Source organism: Pristiophorus japonicus, chromosome 11 (genome assembly GCF_044704955.1).
Source record: "Pristiophorus japonicus isolate sPriJap1 chromosome 11, sPriJap1.hap1, whole genome shotgun sequence".
Lineage (NCBI taxonomy): Eukaryota > Metazoa > Chordata > Chondrichthyes > Pristiophoridae > Pristiophorus > Pristiophorus japonicus.
In genome coordinates, this window is record NC_091987.1 from 152941301 (window position 1) to 152960517 (window position 19217).

The 19217-nt window shown below is 42.0% G+C and overlaps 1 protein-coding gene across 6 annotated transcripts in view; it reads left to right on the forward strand.

Moving 5' to 3' along the window:
* LOC139276343 (BCLAF1 and THRAP3 family member 3) overlaps positions 1-19217 on the forward strand; it is a 63467-nt gene that overhangs the window by 32996 nt on the left and 11254 nt on the right. For all 6 annotated transcript variants that reach the window (XM_070894186.1, XM_070894188.1, XM_070894189.1 and 3 more), the window contains 5 exons: positions 8228-8887; positions 9264-9980; positions 15887-16065; positions 18729-18834; positions 18926-18986. In XM_070894186.1, coding sequence (XP_070750287.1) covers positions 8228-8887; positions 9264-9980; positions 15887-16065; positions 18729-18834; positions 18926-18986 — 1723 coding nt within the window. The remainder of the gene's footprint in view (positions 1-8227; positions 8888-9263; positions 9981-15886; positions 16066-18728; positions 18835-18925; positions 18987-19217) is intronic.

A 19217-nucleotide genomic window follows, 5' to 3' on the forward strand; every position in this document is an offset into this window, starting at 1 on the left:
GACCAAAACTGAACACAATATTCCAGGTGTGGTCTCACCAAGGCCCTGTACAACTGCAGTAAGACCTCCCTGCTCCTATACTTAAATCCTCTTGCTATGAAGGCCAGCATGCCATTTGCTTTCTTTACTGCCTGCTGTACCTGCATACCTACCTTCAGTGACTGATGTACCATGACACCCAGGTCTCGTTGCACCTCCCCTTTTACTAATCTGTCACCATTCAGATAATCTGCCTTCCTGTTTTTGCCACCAAAGTGGATAACCTCACATTTATCCACATTATACTGCATCTGCCATGCATTTGCCCGCTCACCTAACCTGTCCAAGTCACCCTGCAGCCTCTTAGCATCTTCCTCACAGCTCACACCACCACCCAGCTTAATGTCATCTGCAAACTTGGAGATATTCCTATGTCTACCTTCAATTCCTAAGTCTAATATAGGGATCAAGAGTAAAGAAGTGACAGTAATATGTACAAAGTATTAGTCAGACCAAGGTACTGAGCGCAGTTTTGGTCCCCATTATGAAAAAGACATTAAAACCATAGATTCCTAAGGTGGTGATGTGGAGGAGAGACTGGAGATGGTGAAACTGTTTCCACTTGAGCAGAGAAGCCCAAGAGGAGATTTGATAGTTTTTAAAATTGTAAACTATTTTGATGAGGTGAATGGGAAAATACTATTTCCCCGGTTATGAAATCAATGAGGGCTTATCAATTTAAAATTGCCACTGAGTGTGAGGGCGGGATCAGGAAAAATCTTTACACTGAAGCTATTGGAGCGTGGAAAGCATTGCCACAGGGAGTGATAACAGAATGGTGGTGTCAAGCTGAAATGTGAGATTTATTCCACGAGTGGTATAAGGTACATTTAATAACCATCACTTGAGATTAATTCCATGTTCAATGGCTTGTTGCCTGGTATTTTCTATTCCGAAATGCTTTGATTGAAATTAGTAGGCTGGAGACATTTTATGCAACTTTCTAAAATTTCGATAATCAATTCTGTGCCAGAAGTAAAAACTTCATTAAAAAGCAAAATACTGCGGATGCAGGAATCTGAAAAAAGAAAGAGAATGCTGAAAATCTTAGCGAGTCAGACAGCATCTGTGGAGAGAAACAGTTAACGTTTCAGGTCGGTGACCCTTCGTCAGAACTGGCGAATGTTCGAATTGAACAGATTCTTAAGGAGCACTAAAAGGGGGAGGGGAGGGGAGGGAAGAACAAAAGGGAAGGCCTGTGATAGGGTGGAAGGCAGGAGAGATTCGCGAGATGATGGGCCGATTTGTGATGGTAATGGCAGAAGTTAGAAAAAGATTAGTCTCGACAGGGTATGAATAGCGGAATAATTACTAGAAAACCAGAAAAAATTACATAAGATCGGGGGTGGGAGCGGTTTAAAAACGGGGGCAAAATATGGGCAGAGGTTATGGTCTGAAATTGTTGAACTCGATGTTTACCCTAGATATATTTAAAAACGTCATTACTTTTCCAAGTGTTGCAGCTCACTTGGCCTCAATGTATATGGTTAAACTCCAACCTATCTATTTGATCATTACTATAGCTTCTGATTGCTTATTGTGCTTCTCTATCATGACCGTAAGCACACATGTTGGTGCTTATTCCTGTTGCCTATGCTGGAGGTAATCCTAATCCTCATTGCACATGTCACTTTATATTCCTCTTGACGTACAGTAGTATGATAGCATACATGATACAGCAGTACTCTTCGAGTTACACCATGCAAACGCACTAACTGCTTTTGACTTTACTCAACGTGGTAAATCTCCAGTGGCACGGTTCATGGTGAGTCAGAAGATGTGGTATTTTTTAACACTGCAGATGTTATGCATGTAATCAGTGATTAATGGTACTGAACCATTGAAGTTCTGTTTTTATTGCACAGTAATGGAATTTGCAGCAGTGTGTTGAGGTTTAAATCTACAAACTGATCATTATTCTGTGAAAACAGTAACAGTGGCCTTCATACATATGTATTATATATACACACCTGTAAGCTTTATGAATTAATTGGATTTAGTAAACAGTTGGTTGAAAAAAATGCAATAAATTGAGATATGGAACTGAGCAGTCCCATCTACCCCACAAGATGTTTGCGCTTCTCAAATTCTGCCGCCTTGAACATCCCTGATTATAATCGCTCCACCATCGGTGGCCGTGCCTTCAGCTGCCTGGGCCCCAAGCTTTGGAACTTCCTCCCTAAACCTCTCTGCGTCTCTTTCCTCCTTTAAGACGCTCGTTAAAACCAATCTTTTGGTCATCTGCTTTAATTTCTTCTCTTGTGGCTGTGTCAAATTTATCCGTTTTGTCTTGTTACACTGCTGTGAAGCGCCTTGGGACATTTTACTACATTAAAGACACTACATAAATAAAAGTTATTATTTATTGCTTTCATTTAAGATGGCCTTGCCAGAGAATCTATTAAATGAACTACAGAACTCCAAATTAATGAATAAATTTTTTTAAACATTGAAATAAACAAACTAGCAATAGACTTGAGCAAAGAATTAGTTAAATGAAATAAATTAAGTGGCCAGTGAAGCTGGGAATTAATAAATCAATTAATCAGAATGGTTTCAGGAATTAAAGTGGTCTTGCAGTGAATATGGGGAATTGCCAATAAGTAAGCAACAAGTTGCATTCATATAGCACCTTTTAATGTAGTAAACAGGAGCATTATAAAATAAAATTTGACACCAGGGCACATGGAAATATAAGGGCAGATGACCCAAAGAAGTGTAGGTTTTAAGGAGCGTGTTAAAGGAGGAAAAGTGAGATTCAGGGAGGGAATTCCAGAACCTTGGCAGCTGAAGGCATGGGCCACCAATAATTCAGCGATTTAAAATCATGGATGCTCAAGAGGCCAGAATTAGAGGCGCACAGATGAGTTGTGGGACGGGAGGGGCGAGACCATGGAGTGATTTGAAAACAAGGATGAGAATTTTAAAATTGAGGCATTGCTTAACCGAAAGCCAATGTAGGTCAGCGAACACGGGTGATGGGTGAACGGAACTTGCTGCGAATTCGGACATGGGCAACAGAGTTTTGGGTGCCCTCAAGTTTACGTAAGGTCGAATGTGGAAGGCCAATTCTAGAGGTAACAAAGGCATGGATCAGGGTTTTGGCAGTAGATGAGCTGAGGCAGGGGCGAAGTTGGGCAACGTTACGGAGCTGGAAATAGGAAATCTATTGTGTGAATATGTGGTCAGAAGCTCATTTCGGGGTTAGATATGACATCAGGGTTGCGAGCAGTCTGGTTCAGCCTGAGACATGCTAGGGAGAGGCGTGGAGTCGGTGGCTAGGGAACGGAGTTTGTGGCGGGGCCCAAAGACAATGTCTTCGGTCTTCCCAATATTTAGTTGAAGGAAATTTCTGCTCATCCAGTACTTGATGTCGGACAAGCAGTCTGACGATTTAGAGATCGTGGAGGGGTTGGGAGACGTGGTAGTGAGGTAGAACTGGGTGTCATTGGCGCACATGTGGAAACTGACGGCGTGTTCCAGATGATGTCGCCAAGGGGCAATATGTAGATGAGAAATAGGAGGGGACCAAGGCTAGATCCTTGGGGGACACCAGAGGTAACGATACGGGGGCGGGAAGGGAAGTCATTGCAGGTGATTTTCTGGCTACGATTCGATGGATAAGAATGGAACCAGGTGAGTGCAGTCCCACCCAGCTGGACGATGGTGGAGAGGCGTTGGAAGAGGATGGCGTGGTCAACCGTGTCGGGCTGCAGACAAGTTGAGAAAGACGAGGAGGGATAACTTATCTTTGTCACAGTCACATAGGATGTCATTTGTGACTTTGAGAGCTGTTTTTATACTGGGGCGGAATTCTGAATTGGAGGGATTCAAATACGGAGTTTCAGGAAAGAATGGCACAGATTTGGGAGGCAACAACACATTCAAGGACTTTGGGGAATAAAGCGAGGTTGAAGATGAGGCGGTAGTTTTCAAGGACTGAGGAGTCGGGGTTGGTTTTTTGAGGAGAGGGGTTATGACGGCAGATTTGAAGGCGAGGGGGACAGTACCTGAGGAGAGAGAATCTAACAGTATCAGCTAAAATGGGAGCCAGAAAAGGATGTTGGGTGGTCAGCAGTTTAGTGGGAATAGGATCAAGGGAGCAGGAAGTGGGTCTCGGAGAGGGGAGATCAGAGAGAAAGTGGAGAAAGATGCCCGTTCAGAGCTAGGGCAGGGGGGGGATCCTTACAGAAAGTTTGACCCGGTGGGCTATGGGAAGGGGGCTAGGGGAAGGAAGGAACAAAACAGGAAAAATTAAGAGTAGGAAAGGCAGTTTTACGGCAATCATGAAAGTAGGATAAAGTTGGCATTTAATAAATTTATTGAAATAGAAGTGAACAAAATAAATTCAAGATACAAAATTCATGAATTTAAATTTGAATGCACAGAATTGAGGGAAATGGCACCAGCTAAGTTAATGAGCAAAAGACATCAAATTAATTTATTTGGTGCAAACTCTTTTATTCAGCTGGGAAAAAAATGCTGAAAAAGTTGGCAGCAACTAAACTCATGCAGGTGGGAAAGAAGTAAGTCAGTGAAAGTCTACAATCTTGTGAAGGGCCATAAGAGAAGGTGGCTGGAGCCCGAATAGTGAGAATTGTGGCTAATGTGGGGAAAAGGATGAGGAGGAAGGGAGGAGCCGAGAGATTGTTGGGCAAGGAGGAGTCTAGGAATGGGACCGGATGGGGACGCCAAGGAACACTGGGAAGGGACAAGGGAAGCCAGGCTGCTGAAGAAAATGGCAGTTAGGATCGCGTGGCAAAACCAGGCTAACAGGATGTCTAGAAGGGGAGGAGGTGGTGAATGAACATTTTAAAAATAGATGCAAAAGTAAAGTACTTGGCTGTAAGCACAGCAAAAATCAAGCTGGGAGAGTTCAGAAATTTGCTCCTGCAATCATAACAGCTCAAGTTGATTAACAAAATTGAATGTAATGTGGCCATTTATAATGGGAAAAGTTAACAAAAGTAGGACTAAAAATCATGACAACTGGAAGTATGTGCTCGATGTAAGATTTCTATTTTTATATATCTCAACAGAATCTTGCCTGCGTGCACTTCCTTTCTATGCCACTTGACTTCCTGTTACATTTTTGTCCCTTCGACGTTTTCCCATTATAAATCGCTGTGTCCATAGTTGAAGGATATCAATATATACTACAGCTTGATGGAAGATGGCCAGATGTGGAGTGAATCATGTTCAGCAGTGATGCCCCTCCATGTTTGAATAGTTTATGTTTTGGGCTTGGATGAAGTCTGATCCCTGCTGGTATTGTTGAGCCAACCTTTAGACAAGCTACCTTCATGAGGCAGCACTTGGTCAACTTGGCTTTGCTGGTTGCATTGTCAAGCATAGAGGTTGTGTAAAACAAATATTTCACTTTATTTGTGCTCCTAGTAACTTTAAAAAATAGCAGATATTTTATCAAACACAATTTGTTCCATCTTAGATGGTTTAATGGGATTATCCCAATAGGTAGCTGAGGGTTGCAGATGAGTCTGGCCCTAGATTCAATCCCCATTCTGTGCTAAGTTAGATGATCTGGGCTCGCGTGCCAGTAGTGACTTCTCCCGAGGTGACTGAGTTAGGTGGAGGCAAATATGGCAGGATTGCCACTGTTGATCACTAGAGGTGCTTGTGTGTGAATGTCAGGTGAGATTAGTTGGTTGTGGCCATTGGAAGCCAATCATGTCAGCTCCAGGGCATCACTGCAGGAATTCTTCAAGATAGTATCCTAAACCTAACTAACTACTTCGTTAATGACCTTCTCTCCATCATAAGATCAGTGATGGGCTGTAGGCTGATCATTGCAGTGTTCAGGTTCATTCACAATTCCTCAGATAATGAAGCCGTCCATGCCTGCATGCAGCAAGACCTGGCCAACATTCAGATTTGGACATGTGATGCGAATGTTACTCGCCACTTCAGTACCAGGCAGTGACCGTCTCCAATAAGAGTGCTGAGCCACCCCCCTCGACATTTAGTAGTATTGCCATCGCCAAATCCCCCACCATCAACATCTTGAGAGTCACCATTGACCAGAAACTTAACTGGACCAGCTGCATAAATGCCATGGCTATTAGAGCTACTAGGCTGAATATTCTACAGCAAGTGGCTCACCTCCTCTCCACCGTCCCAAGATCCTGCAAATCCCCTGGGAGGATAGATGCACCAACGTCTGTGTTGATCTGGTCAACATCCCCAGCATCGAAACACTGACCACACTCGACCAGCTCCGTTTGGCGGGCCACATTGTCCGCATGCCTGACACACGACTCCCAAAGCGAGTGCTCTACTCGGAACTCCTACACGGCAAGCGAGCCCCAGGTGGGTAGAGGAAATATTTCAAGGACATCCTCAAAGTGCAACATCCCCACCGACACCTGGGAATCCCTGGCCAAAGACTGCCCTAAGTGGAAGAAGAGCATCCGGGAGGGCGCTGAGCACCTTGAGTCTCATCGCCGAGAGCACACAGAAAACAAGTGCAGGCAGCGGAAGGAGCGTGCGGCACACCAGACTCCCCACCCATCCTTTTCCTTCAACCACTGTCTGTCCCACCTGTGACAGACTATAATTCCCGTATTGAACTGTACAGTCACCTGAGAACTCACTTTGAGTGAAAGCACGTCTTCCTCGATTCCGAGGTACTGCCTATGATGATGACTGTCTAAAAGACACAAGTCGGGTGTCTGACTAGAATACTCTCCACTTGCCTGGATGAGTGAAGCTGCAACAACACAAGATGCTCGCCACCATCTAGGACAAAGCAGTCCCCTTGATTACTACGTCCACTAGCTTAAACACTGCCAATGTACCGTGGCTGCAGGTGTACCATCTACAAAATATACTGCAGTAACTCACCATAGCTTTTTCAGCAGAGTTGTCAAAATCCATGTCCTCCACCACCTTGAAGGACAAGGACTGAAGGTGCATGGGAACACCACCACCTCCAAGTCGCACACAATCCAGACTTGGACATATATCGCCATTCCTTCATCGTCACTGAGTTGAAATCCTTCAACTCCCTATCTCGCTGCACTGTGGGGAGTGCCTTCACAAAATGTACTTCAGCGATTCAAGAAGGCCCACCACCTTGAGGGCAACTGGGGATGGGCAATAAATATTGGCCTTGCCAGTGACGTCCACCTTCTGAAAATCAATTTAAAAAAGGACAGGATGTGGTTCATCTGTGACACTTTCCTGCAGTTGAACAGCCTGTCAATGCACATTAATATAGCTCACCTTTAAATAATAGCCACTTGGATGAGGAGGTTTGAATCTGTGGAATCTTAGCAAAAGTCAATGTGAAGCAGGAAACAAGCTGTCCTAGGACTGATGAAGGAGCAATTTCTTCCCTCTAGTTGTGTCCCTGAAATAGTCTTCAATTACTCCTTTTTATCCAACTTTTAATTAAGACTTCCACTCCACTAACTTGAAAATTGTTACAATTGAAGAAATAGATCTCGTGTCTGGAGGTGGTATTAAACAAAAGCATCAGCCCTTCGAGTTTGATATCTTTGGTTGTAACTTTATCTTCTTGTCTTGTCCGTTTCTTTTAAAGAGAGCTGGCTACTTAATTATATAGATGTGTTGGTCACTGACTGCAGGCTTGAATTCTTATTTTGGGGTACATGATAACATCTTGTTATATGTACTGTGCGTTCCTAAAGATCAGAAAAAGCTTTGAATAGTTCTGTAAATTTGCACTTTACCATTCCATTTTACTTGTTGGAATGTATTTTTCCCATTTTGTTTTTAAATATCCAGAGCGGTTACTGTTGAACATTTTCTCCAGTGATTTTCCTGCGATATCTTCTCGTTCAATAATGTTGCACAGTATATATGTGCAGCATGGAATGAGTTTGAAAATAACCACCTGGATATGGAATTTCTAATTGCATACTAATTTGACTGAATTAGTTTAATTTTGCCATTCAAAGAACAAACCTCTGCTTTTTAAAACTATTGTACAGAAGTTTGTTGAATAGTTGTGCTTCCGATAAAACACTGCAGTTTTGCTTTAACATTGTCAGTTCTCAATCTCATCACTGCAATTTTGTGATGTCTAATTGCATAACATTGAAAATGAATCATTCTGCAATGAGATTGTAACTGGAGTGAAGTGCTCCATTTTGTTTTATTTGAGTTGTACCAAAATGTCCCATCTTCTCCTTCAACTATATTGTAGGTCAATCTCGCCAGTCTATGGAAGAAGTCAAGAATACCATGTTGAGAGACCGCTGTATCAGTCCTATAGTGGTGAGTCCAAAGGATTTGGTCAAATCTCCGGAAGACCCGTACAGTGGAGGGGACAGCGGGAGAAGTGGAACGAAACAGCAAGTGTAGAATCGAATTTGGGAGATGCACAATACAGTAACGTTCATTGTAAAGTTTTTGAGTATAGGCAGCTTTCCCCAGATGCACGAAGAGTGGGATCGGAACATACAACTACAACTGGAAGAAGCCTTTACCCCCAAGAAAGAGAAGGAAACCGAAGCTACCCACTTCCTTCAAGATCTCTCGAGGACAATCCATACCATGATCACGATGAACGGCATCGGGACAGCAGTGAATGGCTCAACGACCTTGACGACCGGCACTGCCACCAGCACGTGGAAGTCCTGAGCCACAGCCGATCGTCTAACGACAAGCCCAAGGTTGTCCGAGGTGATCCACAAACAAATTCATTTGATCGACCAGTCATTGCCTCTTATGGCTGCGCAGAAAAGTGGCGTGACTCAGAAGGCTTTAGAAGTCAAAGTTTACATGAAGAAAGGCATCCAAGTTATTCACACTCACCTGGAAGACGCTCCGAAGAGTTTCTGGATAGGAACCCCTACCAGAAGAGGTATTGGAATAGAACCATTAAGGCTGTGTGTTTTGATGTAGAACCTCAACTGAATAAAATGGTCACATTTTTTAGTTGAGGATTTAAAACTTGAAAGCCCTTTGTCCTAATCTGAAAGTGTGCGCATATTAAGTAAATAATGAGCTCTTGCCTTGTTTTGAAATAGAGCAGATTGATGGTTAGAAAGCTGAGCACCACTTTATTTTCTCTCAGCGTCCCGCTGAATGGCTTTCAGAAGGATAAAGGGTTAACCTAGTAACCTGGGGAAAATACTGCTTTCAAGGCGTTGCTCCCAAACTTACTTCAAGTGTTACCGAAACTTAATTCTCACTGTCTTCTTTCTACTGCAAGTGTAAACTGCTTTATGTCAACACAGGTATCCAGAGGAGGATGAAGTCAGGGGGTACCGAGAAGCATCTGGAAGAGGTTGGGTACCTGGAAAGCATGAGATGATAGACCACGAGCGAGATTTAAAATGGAGAGGGGAAAAATTGCCTCATAATAAGAAAGCCTACCCCTCTGCATCATACGGTGATTTTGAAAGTACACGTGTTAAAGATATACCGAGAGAGCGGTATAGTACCAGTGATCGCTTTGAAGAGTGTGTGCAGGTAAAGAGTGGGTTTGCAACTTTTCAGAAGTATCCTGAGACGCCGTCCTCTTCTGAGCATCACCGCAGCTTTTCCAGTGAAAGACAGCAAGGATATTCAAGCAAAGATAAAGAGGTGAGTCGTTTTCACGGTAACAGTAGGAGGTCAGGTACCGATGTGAACAAAACAGCGGGCAACCACTCCGTCTCGGGCAAATATCCAGTGCCTGAGCATTACTCTGGCAGGTTTCAGCATGTAGGCAAGAAAGAAGTAAGCCCAAGATCTACAGTGACCTCAGGAACCAGAGGACGAGCCGAAAGAGGAAAGGAGCTCAGAAACCGCTCTGAATTTTCGAAACACCAACGTGACGACGCTCACAAGCGATCAAACCACAGATCTTGTCATATGGAAACTTCACGACGTCCTACCAATAGTGAGCGAGAGAGTACAACGGAGTCCCTATCAATCAAGCTAGATATGAAGAAAACTCTGAACAAGTGCAGGTATTGTCCTTCGTTCTTTGATTGGATGAGGCTGAGTAAAGAAATTTCATGCTCTGTTTAGTATCGGTCTAAAGGCTTAAATTGTAGTACCCTTCTTCTCTTGCAGAAAGCAGCCTGTTTCCAGATGTACAAGCTTAATAATGTTCCTTGGGCTGTACGTGATACAGCAAAGCTTATCAAACACCATTCTCTGTGTAATGGCTTTTGGTTTATCCAGTTTTTACTCTGCAATCTTGCTGTCGGTGACTAGTAGTTCTACAAATGCTTTTGCTCTCAATGAAAGGAAAAGAGACGAGAGGAATTCCTGCATCACTATGAGCATTGTACTACTTTGTCTTCATTTTCTGAAGCTTTACTAAGGAATTGCATTCTTAAGCGCCAGGAATTATATTTGTGCATAGAGCACATTTTTAGCAATACAATCAAGCTGCAAAAAAACACTTCAGGATGGAAAACATTCTTTGAGATGGGTTTCTCCCAGGCTGCCTATATACCAGAAACTGTGTTGCAAAAAGAAACTTAAATCGATATGAATTCTAATTGAAGATCTTGTGAACACCAGGATTTTTCGATAGTTTTTGCAAGTTTTGGTTGAAGACTACCTTCAGTATGAAAAGCTGGAGACAATGAGTGGAAAATTGTGCTGGAAAAGTAGCAGCCGTTGAGACCTGAAACTAAACTCTGGTACCTGGCATTGTTAAACAATATTCTCATTGTAAGTGTCCAAGAGATCTCTCTTTCAAATGGAATTTAAAGTTCTAACATTTGGAGATTTCTTGTGCATCAGGAATAAAAATCGCATCTTAATACATCAAGGAATGAGTAGGAATATTGTGTGCTGTGGCATGATTTTGCTATTTATATCCATTTTGATTGGATTAACTGACTTAAACTTGTCGGTTTGTCCTACACCAATAGGGCAGTTTGAAAAGTCATGCACACTTAACATGAGAAGCTACATCATTGTTTTTGTGAAGTTTGTTTTGTCATGATCCAGCTGAAGACTACAGCAAATGAAGCTGACAGGGATTCTTTGACAAATTCATGCAATGAACTGAAAAACCTTCTACAAAGATTCAATGGGATGTCTTCCATCAGCATGCGTTACATTAATGGGCTTGTACTTTATCAAGATGGTGTGGTAAAATCAATAACCTGCACAAGTCAACAACAACGATCTTTGCCGTCCGTGCAGGAGTTTGATTGCTGTGGATGGACAGAATCTTTCTCCAAGCCCTACTCTGTATTTGTACTATAGTATCATCGTGCTGTGTGAAAATGGAGCAACTCGTGCATTGTTTTTTTCAAAGTAGCAAGATACAAAATGGAACTTGAAAATAAAATGACTACTTCCATCATTAATTTAACCCGTCAGAATTCAAGACTGCAGATCTTGGGTTCAGCAAGTCCAGATAAAGCTTCTTGAAGACTATATCAAACTGGTAAATCATGCTACAGACTTTTTATACCATCATTAATAGTGGCAGCATAGCCATTAAATGAAATCAATTCATAGTAGCGCTGATGAGTTCAGTGGGCTTCTAATTCGCAGTAAATATCTCGTGAAGTCATGAGATTATCATGCTTTCTGCCTGTCAGTGGATCACAATAAGGGACATATTCCCTCTGGTTGACGTTTTGTGGCCCTTCTCGCCTTGGTTTAATCAAGTGTTGTCACAGCGAACATCATAGTTCATGCAGTTAAAGAAAGAAAGACGTGCATTTCTACAGCGCCTTTCACAATCTCAGATCGTCCCAAAACACTTTACAGCCAATGACGCACTTTTGAAGTGTAGCCACTATTGTAATGTAGGAAATGCAGCAGCCAATTTGTGCACAGCAAGGTCCCACAAACAGCAATGTGATCATGACCAGATAATTTTTCTTTTAGTGATGTTGATTGAGGGATAAATATTGGCCAGGATAAACTCCCCTGTTCTTTGAAAAAGGGATCTTGTATGTCCCATCTGAAAGATGGCACTTCTGACAGTACTGCCCTGGAGTGTCTACCTAAAGTTTTGTGTTCGCATCTCTGGAGTGGGACTTGAACCCGCAATCTTCTGACTCCGAGGCCAGAGTGCGACCCACTGAGCCATGATTGACACTGGTGAAGGTGAAGGCTCCAATTTCAAAGAGGATCGATCCTATCGTGATGCAGTTTCCAGTAGAAATGAAAATGTACAGATGTAAAGTGGCACATCACCACAAACCAATAATGTTTCAGCTATACATAATTACCATCACCATAATGATGGATGCATTAAGCGATTAGTAAATCAAATCTGCAAAGATTGGGCTCAGTAGATTGAAAGAGAACACACAGACATCTCGAGGGCACCCAGCCAACCTCGTACTTCAAAAAAATTGAATGCTTTTGACTTGAAATTTATACAGCTGCAGTCAGAATCTGGGTATTAATCCAGCAGCGCCCTCGATCAGTAAGAATTCCCAGTGTAACTGACCATCTTGGTGGATGAATACTGAAACTAATTGTTTTTTTGGATGAAGATTCAAGATGGGTCAGTGTTGATTACCGCTACAGAGAGGACATGATATGAGAACAGCTAGACAAAAGATGGAGGTCCACCTAGTCTGCCTTCTAGCATCCTGGTAGTCATGGCAAGCGAGTCCCAGGAGGGCAGAGAAAATGCTTCAAGGACAGCCTCAAAGCCTCCTTGAACAAATAGAACATTCCCACAGACTTTTGGGAATCCTTGGCCCAAGACCGCTCAAAGTGGAGAAGCATCTGAGAAGGCACCGAACACCTCGAGTCTCTTCACTGGGAGCATGCGGAAGCCAAATACAAACAGCGGAAGGAGCGTATGACAAACCAAGCACCCCACCCAGCCGTCCCTCTAATCACTGTCTGCCCCACTTGTGACAGAGTCTGTAGGTCCCGCATTGGTCTCATTAGTCACCTTAGAACTCAGTGTGGAAGCAAGTCATCCTGGACTCCGGGGGGACTGCCTAAGCAGAAGTCACATGATAAAACATGAATGGCGTTGTTGACTAATCATTGGCAATCGATCTCTATCAATTAGTCCACAAGAAGCGAGGAGAGCCCCAGCAGGGGCTTTGGGATCCACAGGTCCAAAATCATCTGTTCCTCCCGAGCCTGCAACACTCTCCACATCTCATGCCTCAAATTACTATGCAGACTATCGCAAAAGGTTTTCTAATTTGCATTTGAATGATTCAACACTAACTGCTTACATGATCTCCCTCAGCAGCCTGTTCTATAGATTTATCTCAGCAGCTCATTGAAATAATGTTTCTGCAGATTAACCCCCTGCAAATGCTTCCCTATCCTCTGATTCTACTATTCTGGGCAAGCCAAAAGGCCAGTCATGGTATATGAATCGGAACCGCTTTAGCCTCGATGTCTGTCTGCACAAATGGATCATTGTTAAATACAAAGTGGATAGCCTCAAGGAAAATTCTACTGTTTGTTATCATGAACAAAGTACATCATCAGCCGAGTCAGAATTCTGGTGCAGTTGTAAACCAAAGTTAATTCAAGATCTGATTTAATCTTAAGGATGTACATAGATGGTTAATGGATAATTCAACACTTTCTCATTATTAACTCTCTTTTCCTGGGCCATTAGCTGAATTACAGTTCGATGCAGCATTTTGGGACCCATCAGCTTATAATGGAACACCTGGCACGTGTTGAAAATTGCCCCAAAGGACAACACCACGGCAGGAATAACTTATGAAAAGATGCTGAATTTGAATTTCTAGCCACTGAAGTGTCTTTTGGTGTGAAATTTCTTTGTACTCAGCCTCAACTGTATATTAAATATTCAGTCATTCGTGATATGTTTCTGACAAATAGCTTAACTGATAAAATTTATGTTTTTTTTTGATAACCACTTTGAAACCTAAAAATCTGTTAAGGAGAAACACCACTTTAAACAAATGACTTCTCGTATATGTGTGGTCATGTTAAATTCTGTAGTATGTGCAGGAGTTATTTTTCAAGAAGATTTTAAGGAAACCAAGCCCAGATCATTATACAAGGTATGGACGTGATTCTAAAAAGTTTGCAATTGCTGCTTTTCCACTCCATAGAATATAACATGAGTGACAGCTAGTGTTTGGCAAACTACAGATTGGGGATTTTGCTTCAAGAAGTTGCATGAAGTGTTCATTTGTTGGTAAACCTACTGGGAAGCTTAAATTTACTTCATACTATTTTTTTTAATGGAGTCCTAAAGTACTTGGCTGAGGATGTTTTGAGAAATTAAGCTCTGAATATTCAGTATTTTTCAAGGGGTTGTGCAATTCTCCTTGTGTATCATTATCACTCGGGCTGGCCTCTGTTTTGGTTATATAACTTTCCATACTAATTTTGGCATAAACCTAATGTCAGCTTTGTTTGAGCCTAAATTCATTAGTTTTTAGTAGAAGCTGCAGAATGATAGCCCAACACGATCATCATCATACTTTGCATGCACAAGAGGCTGTGTATAAATACTCCGTGTATTATAAGAACATAAGAAATAGGAGCAGGAGTAGGCCATACGGCCCCTCAAGCCTGCTCCAACATTTAATAAGATCATGGCCGATCTGATCTTGGCCTCAATTTCACTTTCCTGCCTGCTCCCCATAACCCTTGAGAGAAGAAATTACTCCTCATCTCAGTTTTAAATGTGTGACCCCTTATTCTGAAACTATGCCCCCTAGTTCTAGATTCCCCCACGAGGGGAAACATCTCTCTGCATCTACCCTGTCAAGCCCCCTCAGATTCTTGTATGTATGTTTCAATAAGATCACCCCTCATTCTTCTAAACTCCAATGAGTATAGGCCCAACCTGCTCAACCTTTCTTCATGACAACCCCTTCATCTCAGGAATCAACCTCGTGAACCTTCTCTGAACTGCCTCCCATGCAAGTATATCCTTCCTTAAATACGGAGACCAAAACTGTACACAGTACTCCAGGTGTGGTCACACCAACGCCCTTATATAAAAATCTGAACGCCATTATGTGAGTAAACTGTTGAAATGCACACATTTTCTCAAAGGAAAATCTTGTGCTTTTTGTTCAAATACATTCTCTCAATGTTCACATTTCTTTTAAGTCCAACGGAGACTTTTTTTCGATTCCTTTCTAGCTGCTCCACTGATGGTCAGTCTGCATGCGTCTGGGAGCATTCTCTCTACATTTTAATGGAGTGGCAACTTCAGACTGCCCTGGAAGCCAATCCAGACCTGAACCATCCTGACATACATAGTAGCTAGTTTTCCTAGAATTGTACAAGTTTCCAGGCTGCTCTAAATTGGTGGCTGGCATTAAAATGAAGGGTGCATCTCTGGCATTCAGGTGGCTCCTCAATTGCTGATATTACTGGTGGAATCTACAATTGAGCTATTCATTTGGGTATGAAATTTGAAGTTCAAAGCAGAAACACTATAGTATAATTTTTAACAGACATTGAACTTAAGAAATAGGAGCAGGAGTAGGCCATTTGGCCCCTCGAGCCTGCTCCACCATGCAATAAGATCATGGCTGATTTTGATCATGGCCTCAACTCCATTTCCCTGCCTGCTCCCCATAACCCTTGACTCCCCTATTGTTCAAAAATCTGTCTATCTCTACCTTTAAATATATTCAATGATCCAGCCTTCACAGCGCTCTGGGGTAGAGAATTCCAAAGATTCACAGCCCTCCGAAGAAATTCCTCCTCCACTCCTTGGGAGAGTACTTCAAACCAAAAGTACTCGCCCCAAAAAATAACGGTGTCCGTGGGAATCTTTTTATCTTTAAAATTGCCAGTCCCAATAACTAGAAGATTTCTTTAACTTTGTATTTGTATGTATATATATGTATTATATGGATTTTTTTGATAAACTCTTCTACTTGGTTGTGAATGATTTGAATGTATGTGGGGATTTCTCCAGGCCTACATCAAGCCATGCTTCAGAGAGACTAATGTCTCGGGATTTGGTTAGTGTTGGCAAGAAACGGGATGGGTTCCATCATGTGTTTCAGCATATGGGTTCATCATTCAAGGCTGACCCGAACATCTCGTCAGGAGAATTTGCCCAGGAGATAATCACTTTGGTGCACCAGATTAAAGGTTGGCCATGAATTATTGCATCCTTTCTTAGTTGCAAGAATTACTACTGGTAGTGAGATGATAGCATTCAAAGTTGTTTATCAATGACATAATCGAATAGGCTATTGAAGTGTTGTCTACTGGTACTTATAATATTGTAATGTGCACATTCTTCAGAATTATGTTTAAAATATTGCACTTTTTAATCTCTTGAGATGTGGGTTAAAATCTATCCAAATGTAATCTTTTTCTGGTGGTTGAGCGTTCTAAGTGAAATGAGTTTGGGCTGTAGCTTTAATCCAGTTCCCAATAGTCACCAATCCAAAACACACACGACCCTAAAATTGCGTATGGTGCTTGGAGAGGTCAGCATGTGTTAGCCTATGGTAGCAGTTTTGTGAACGGATTTACTTCAGACTGTTGGCCAATGAGTGGGGCCATTACATTGGATCTAGTCCCCATTATTCCTAACCTTTGAGGCACCTGATGCTGTCATTGTCTCACTTAAGCAAATTGGTGAAAATGATTTCCATTTGAATGTTGTCTTGTCCATATTAAACTTCACAAATTGAGCATTTTAAACTCTCAACAGTCTAGCAGAATAGTGCAATTATTTTACACACTCTTAACCTCCATAAATCGACATTTCTTATCTATCAAGAACATTTAGAAGATAGATAGCTATGTTATGCCATAACAGAATACAGTTGCTTAATTCAAATAATCTGAATTTAAATGCTTTAGTACTATGTTCCCACTTTGTTGTCTTGCACAAGAACAAAGAATTAGGAGCAGGAGTAGGCCAATATGGCCCCTCGAGCCTGCTCCGTCATTCAATAAGATCATGGCTGATCTTCGACCTCAACTCCACTTTCCCGCCCTATCCCCATATCCCTTAATTACCTTGGTGTCCAAAAATCTATCGATCTCCTGTGGAATATATTCCTCTAATGAGCATCCACAGCCCTCTGGGCTAGAGAATTCAAAAGATTCACAGCCCTGAGTAAAGACATTCCTCCTCCGAATCTCAGTCCTAAATAGCCAAACACTTATCCTGAGACTATGACCCCTTGTTCTAGACTCTCCAGCCCAGGGGAAACAGCCTCTTGGCATCTATCAAGCTCTCTCAGAATTTTATGTTTCAAAGAGATCACCTCATTCGTCTTATCTCCAGAGAATATAGGCCCATTCTACTCGATCTTTCCTCATAGGACAGCCCTCTCATCCCAGGAATCAGTCGAGTGAGCCTTTGTTGCATCCTCTCTAAGGCCAGTATATCTTTCCTTGGGTAAGGGCACCAAAACTGCACAATATTCCAGGTCAATGTTCCCTGTAATGTATTTTTTGGCGCCACGCGGGTCATTCAAAATACCACACATGCGGTTTATGCATTGTACAGCTGGCTGCACGGGTTCTCCGGAGCGCTCCGCAGCCACACACCTGAGAGAACATTGCTCCAGGTGTAGTCTCACCAAAGCCAAATTGCTCTTATACTCCAACCCCCTTGTAATAAAGGCCAACATATCATTCTACAGCAAATATTGCAGAGATTGAACTGGCTGAAAAGGGAAAAAAATTAAAGAAAATGTGAATCAAATCGTGACGCATAGGATTCATTGTTTTATCAATTGGCAGCCTTCCTAATTGTTTGCTGTATCTGCATGTTAATTTTCTGTGATTCGTGTACAAGGGCACCCAAATCTCTCTGCATACCAACATTTACCAGTCTCTCACCTTTTTAAAAAAATATATATATATATCTTTTTCTATTCTTCTACTTCACATTTCCCCACATTGTACTTTGAGAAATAGGAGCAGGAGGAGGCTATTTGACCCCTTGAGCCTGCTCTGCTATTCAATATCATGGCTGATCTGATCTTGGCCTCAACTCCACTTCCCTGCCTGCTCCCCATAGTCCTTAACTCCCCTATCATTCAAAAATCTGTCTATCTCCGCCTTAAATATATTCAATGACCAGTGGCTCTCTGGGGCAGAGAATTCCAAAGATTCACAACCCTCTGAGGAAATTCCTCCTCATTTCTGTTTTAACTGGATGACCTCTTATTGTGAAACTATGCCCCCTAGTTCTAGATTCCCCCACGAGAGGAAACATCCTCTCTGCATCCACCCTGTCGAGCCCCCTCAGAATCTTAAAGGTTTCAATAAGATTCTTCTAAAATCCAATGAGTATAGGTCCAACCTACTCAACCTTTCTTCATATGACAACTCCTTCATCTGTAATCAACCTAGTGCACTTTCTCTGAATTGCCTCCAATGCGTATTCATCTGCCACCTTCTTGTCCAATCACTTAACCAATCTATATCCTTTTGCGTCCTCCTCAGAGCTTATTTTTCCACGAACTTTGAATCGTCGGCAAACTTGCGTGCATTACACTCTGTCCCCTCTTCTAAGTTATTGATTTAGATTAATTCAGAGTATTGGTTAATTTACATTTTAGGTTAAAATGTACTTTGAATTATTAGACGTTTTTTTTTAAATTGGTAAAATGTAATGAACTATTGCATTGTAAGATATTGGTGCATGTGGTATATTCTATCTTGAGGTTTGACTCACGGTTTAGTAATTTGCCTAAATGTACAATTGGTTGATTTTTGTATTAAAGCTAAAATTTCTAGTTTTCCACTAAGCTGATGGTAATGAATGGTCCTGATTTCTGTTTCAGAAGACCATTTTAAGTCTTCAGAGCTAAGTTTGCATGACCGCTTTTCAAAGTTACCAAATGCACAAATTCCACAAAAAGATGGAAAACTGGGCCCTGAGATACACAGGTATTGTCACAATATACACGTTTTACTTTTATAAAACAAAACTGTTTTATTCTATAAGGACATGGTTTATTTATTTTTCTTTTTGTAAAAGGCGGATTGACTTGTCATTGGCAGACTTGCACAACCGAGAAAGGAAACCTGTTTGCAGAAAGGTACTGTACCCCATTTAGTGGGATTGTTTGTCTCCCAATGCCATTTGGAATTTACCTAATGTATTTGCTTCATGGGTTCTTTCTTAGGAATTCATAGCAACACATTGCAACAAGAACGAGTTGGTTTATTAGAAAAGGTTTAACAATCACACTACACATTACCAGTTCATTTACCAGGCTCTCAACCACCTGCTTCATCGTAGATCGCCTGAACCCAACTGGCTGGGGTTT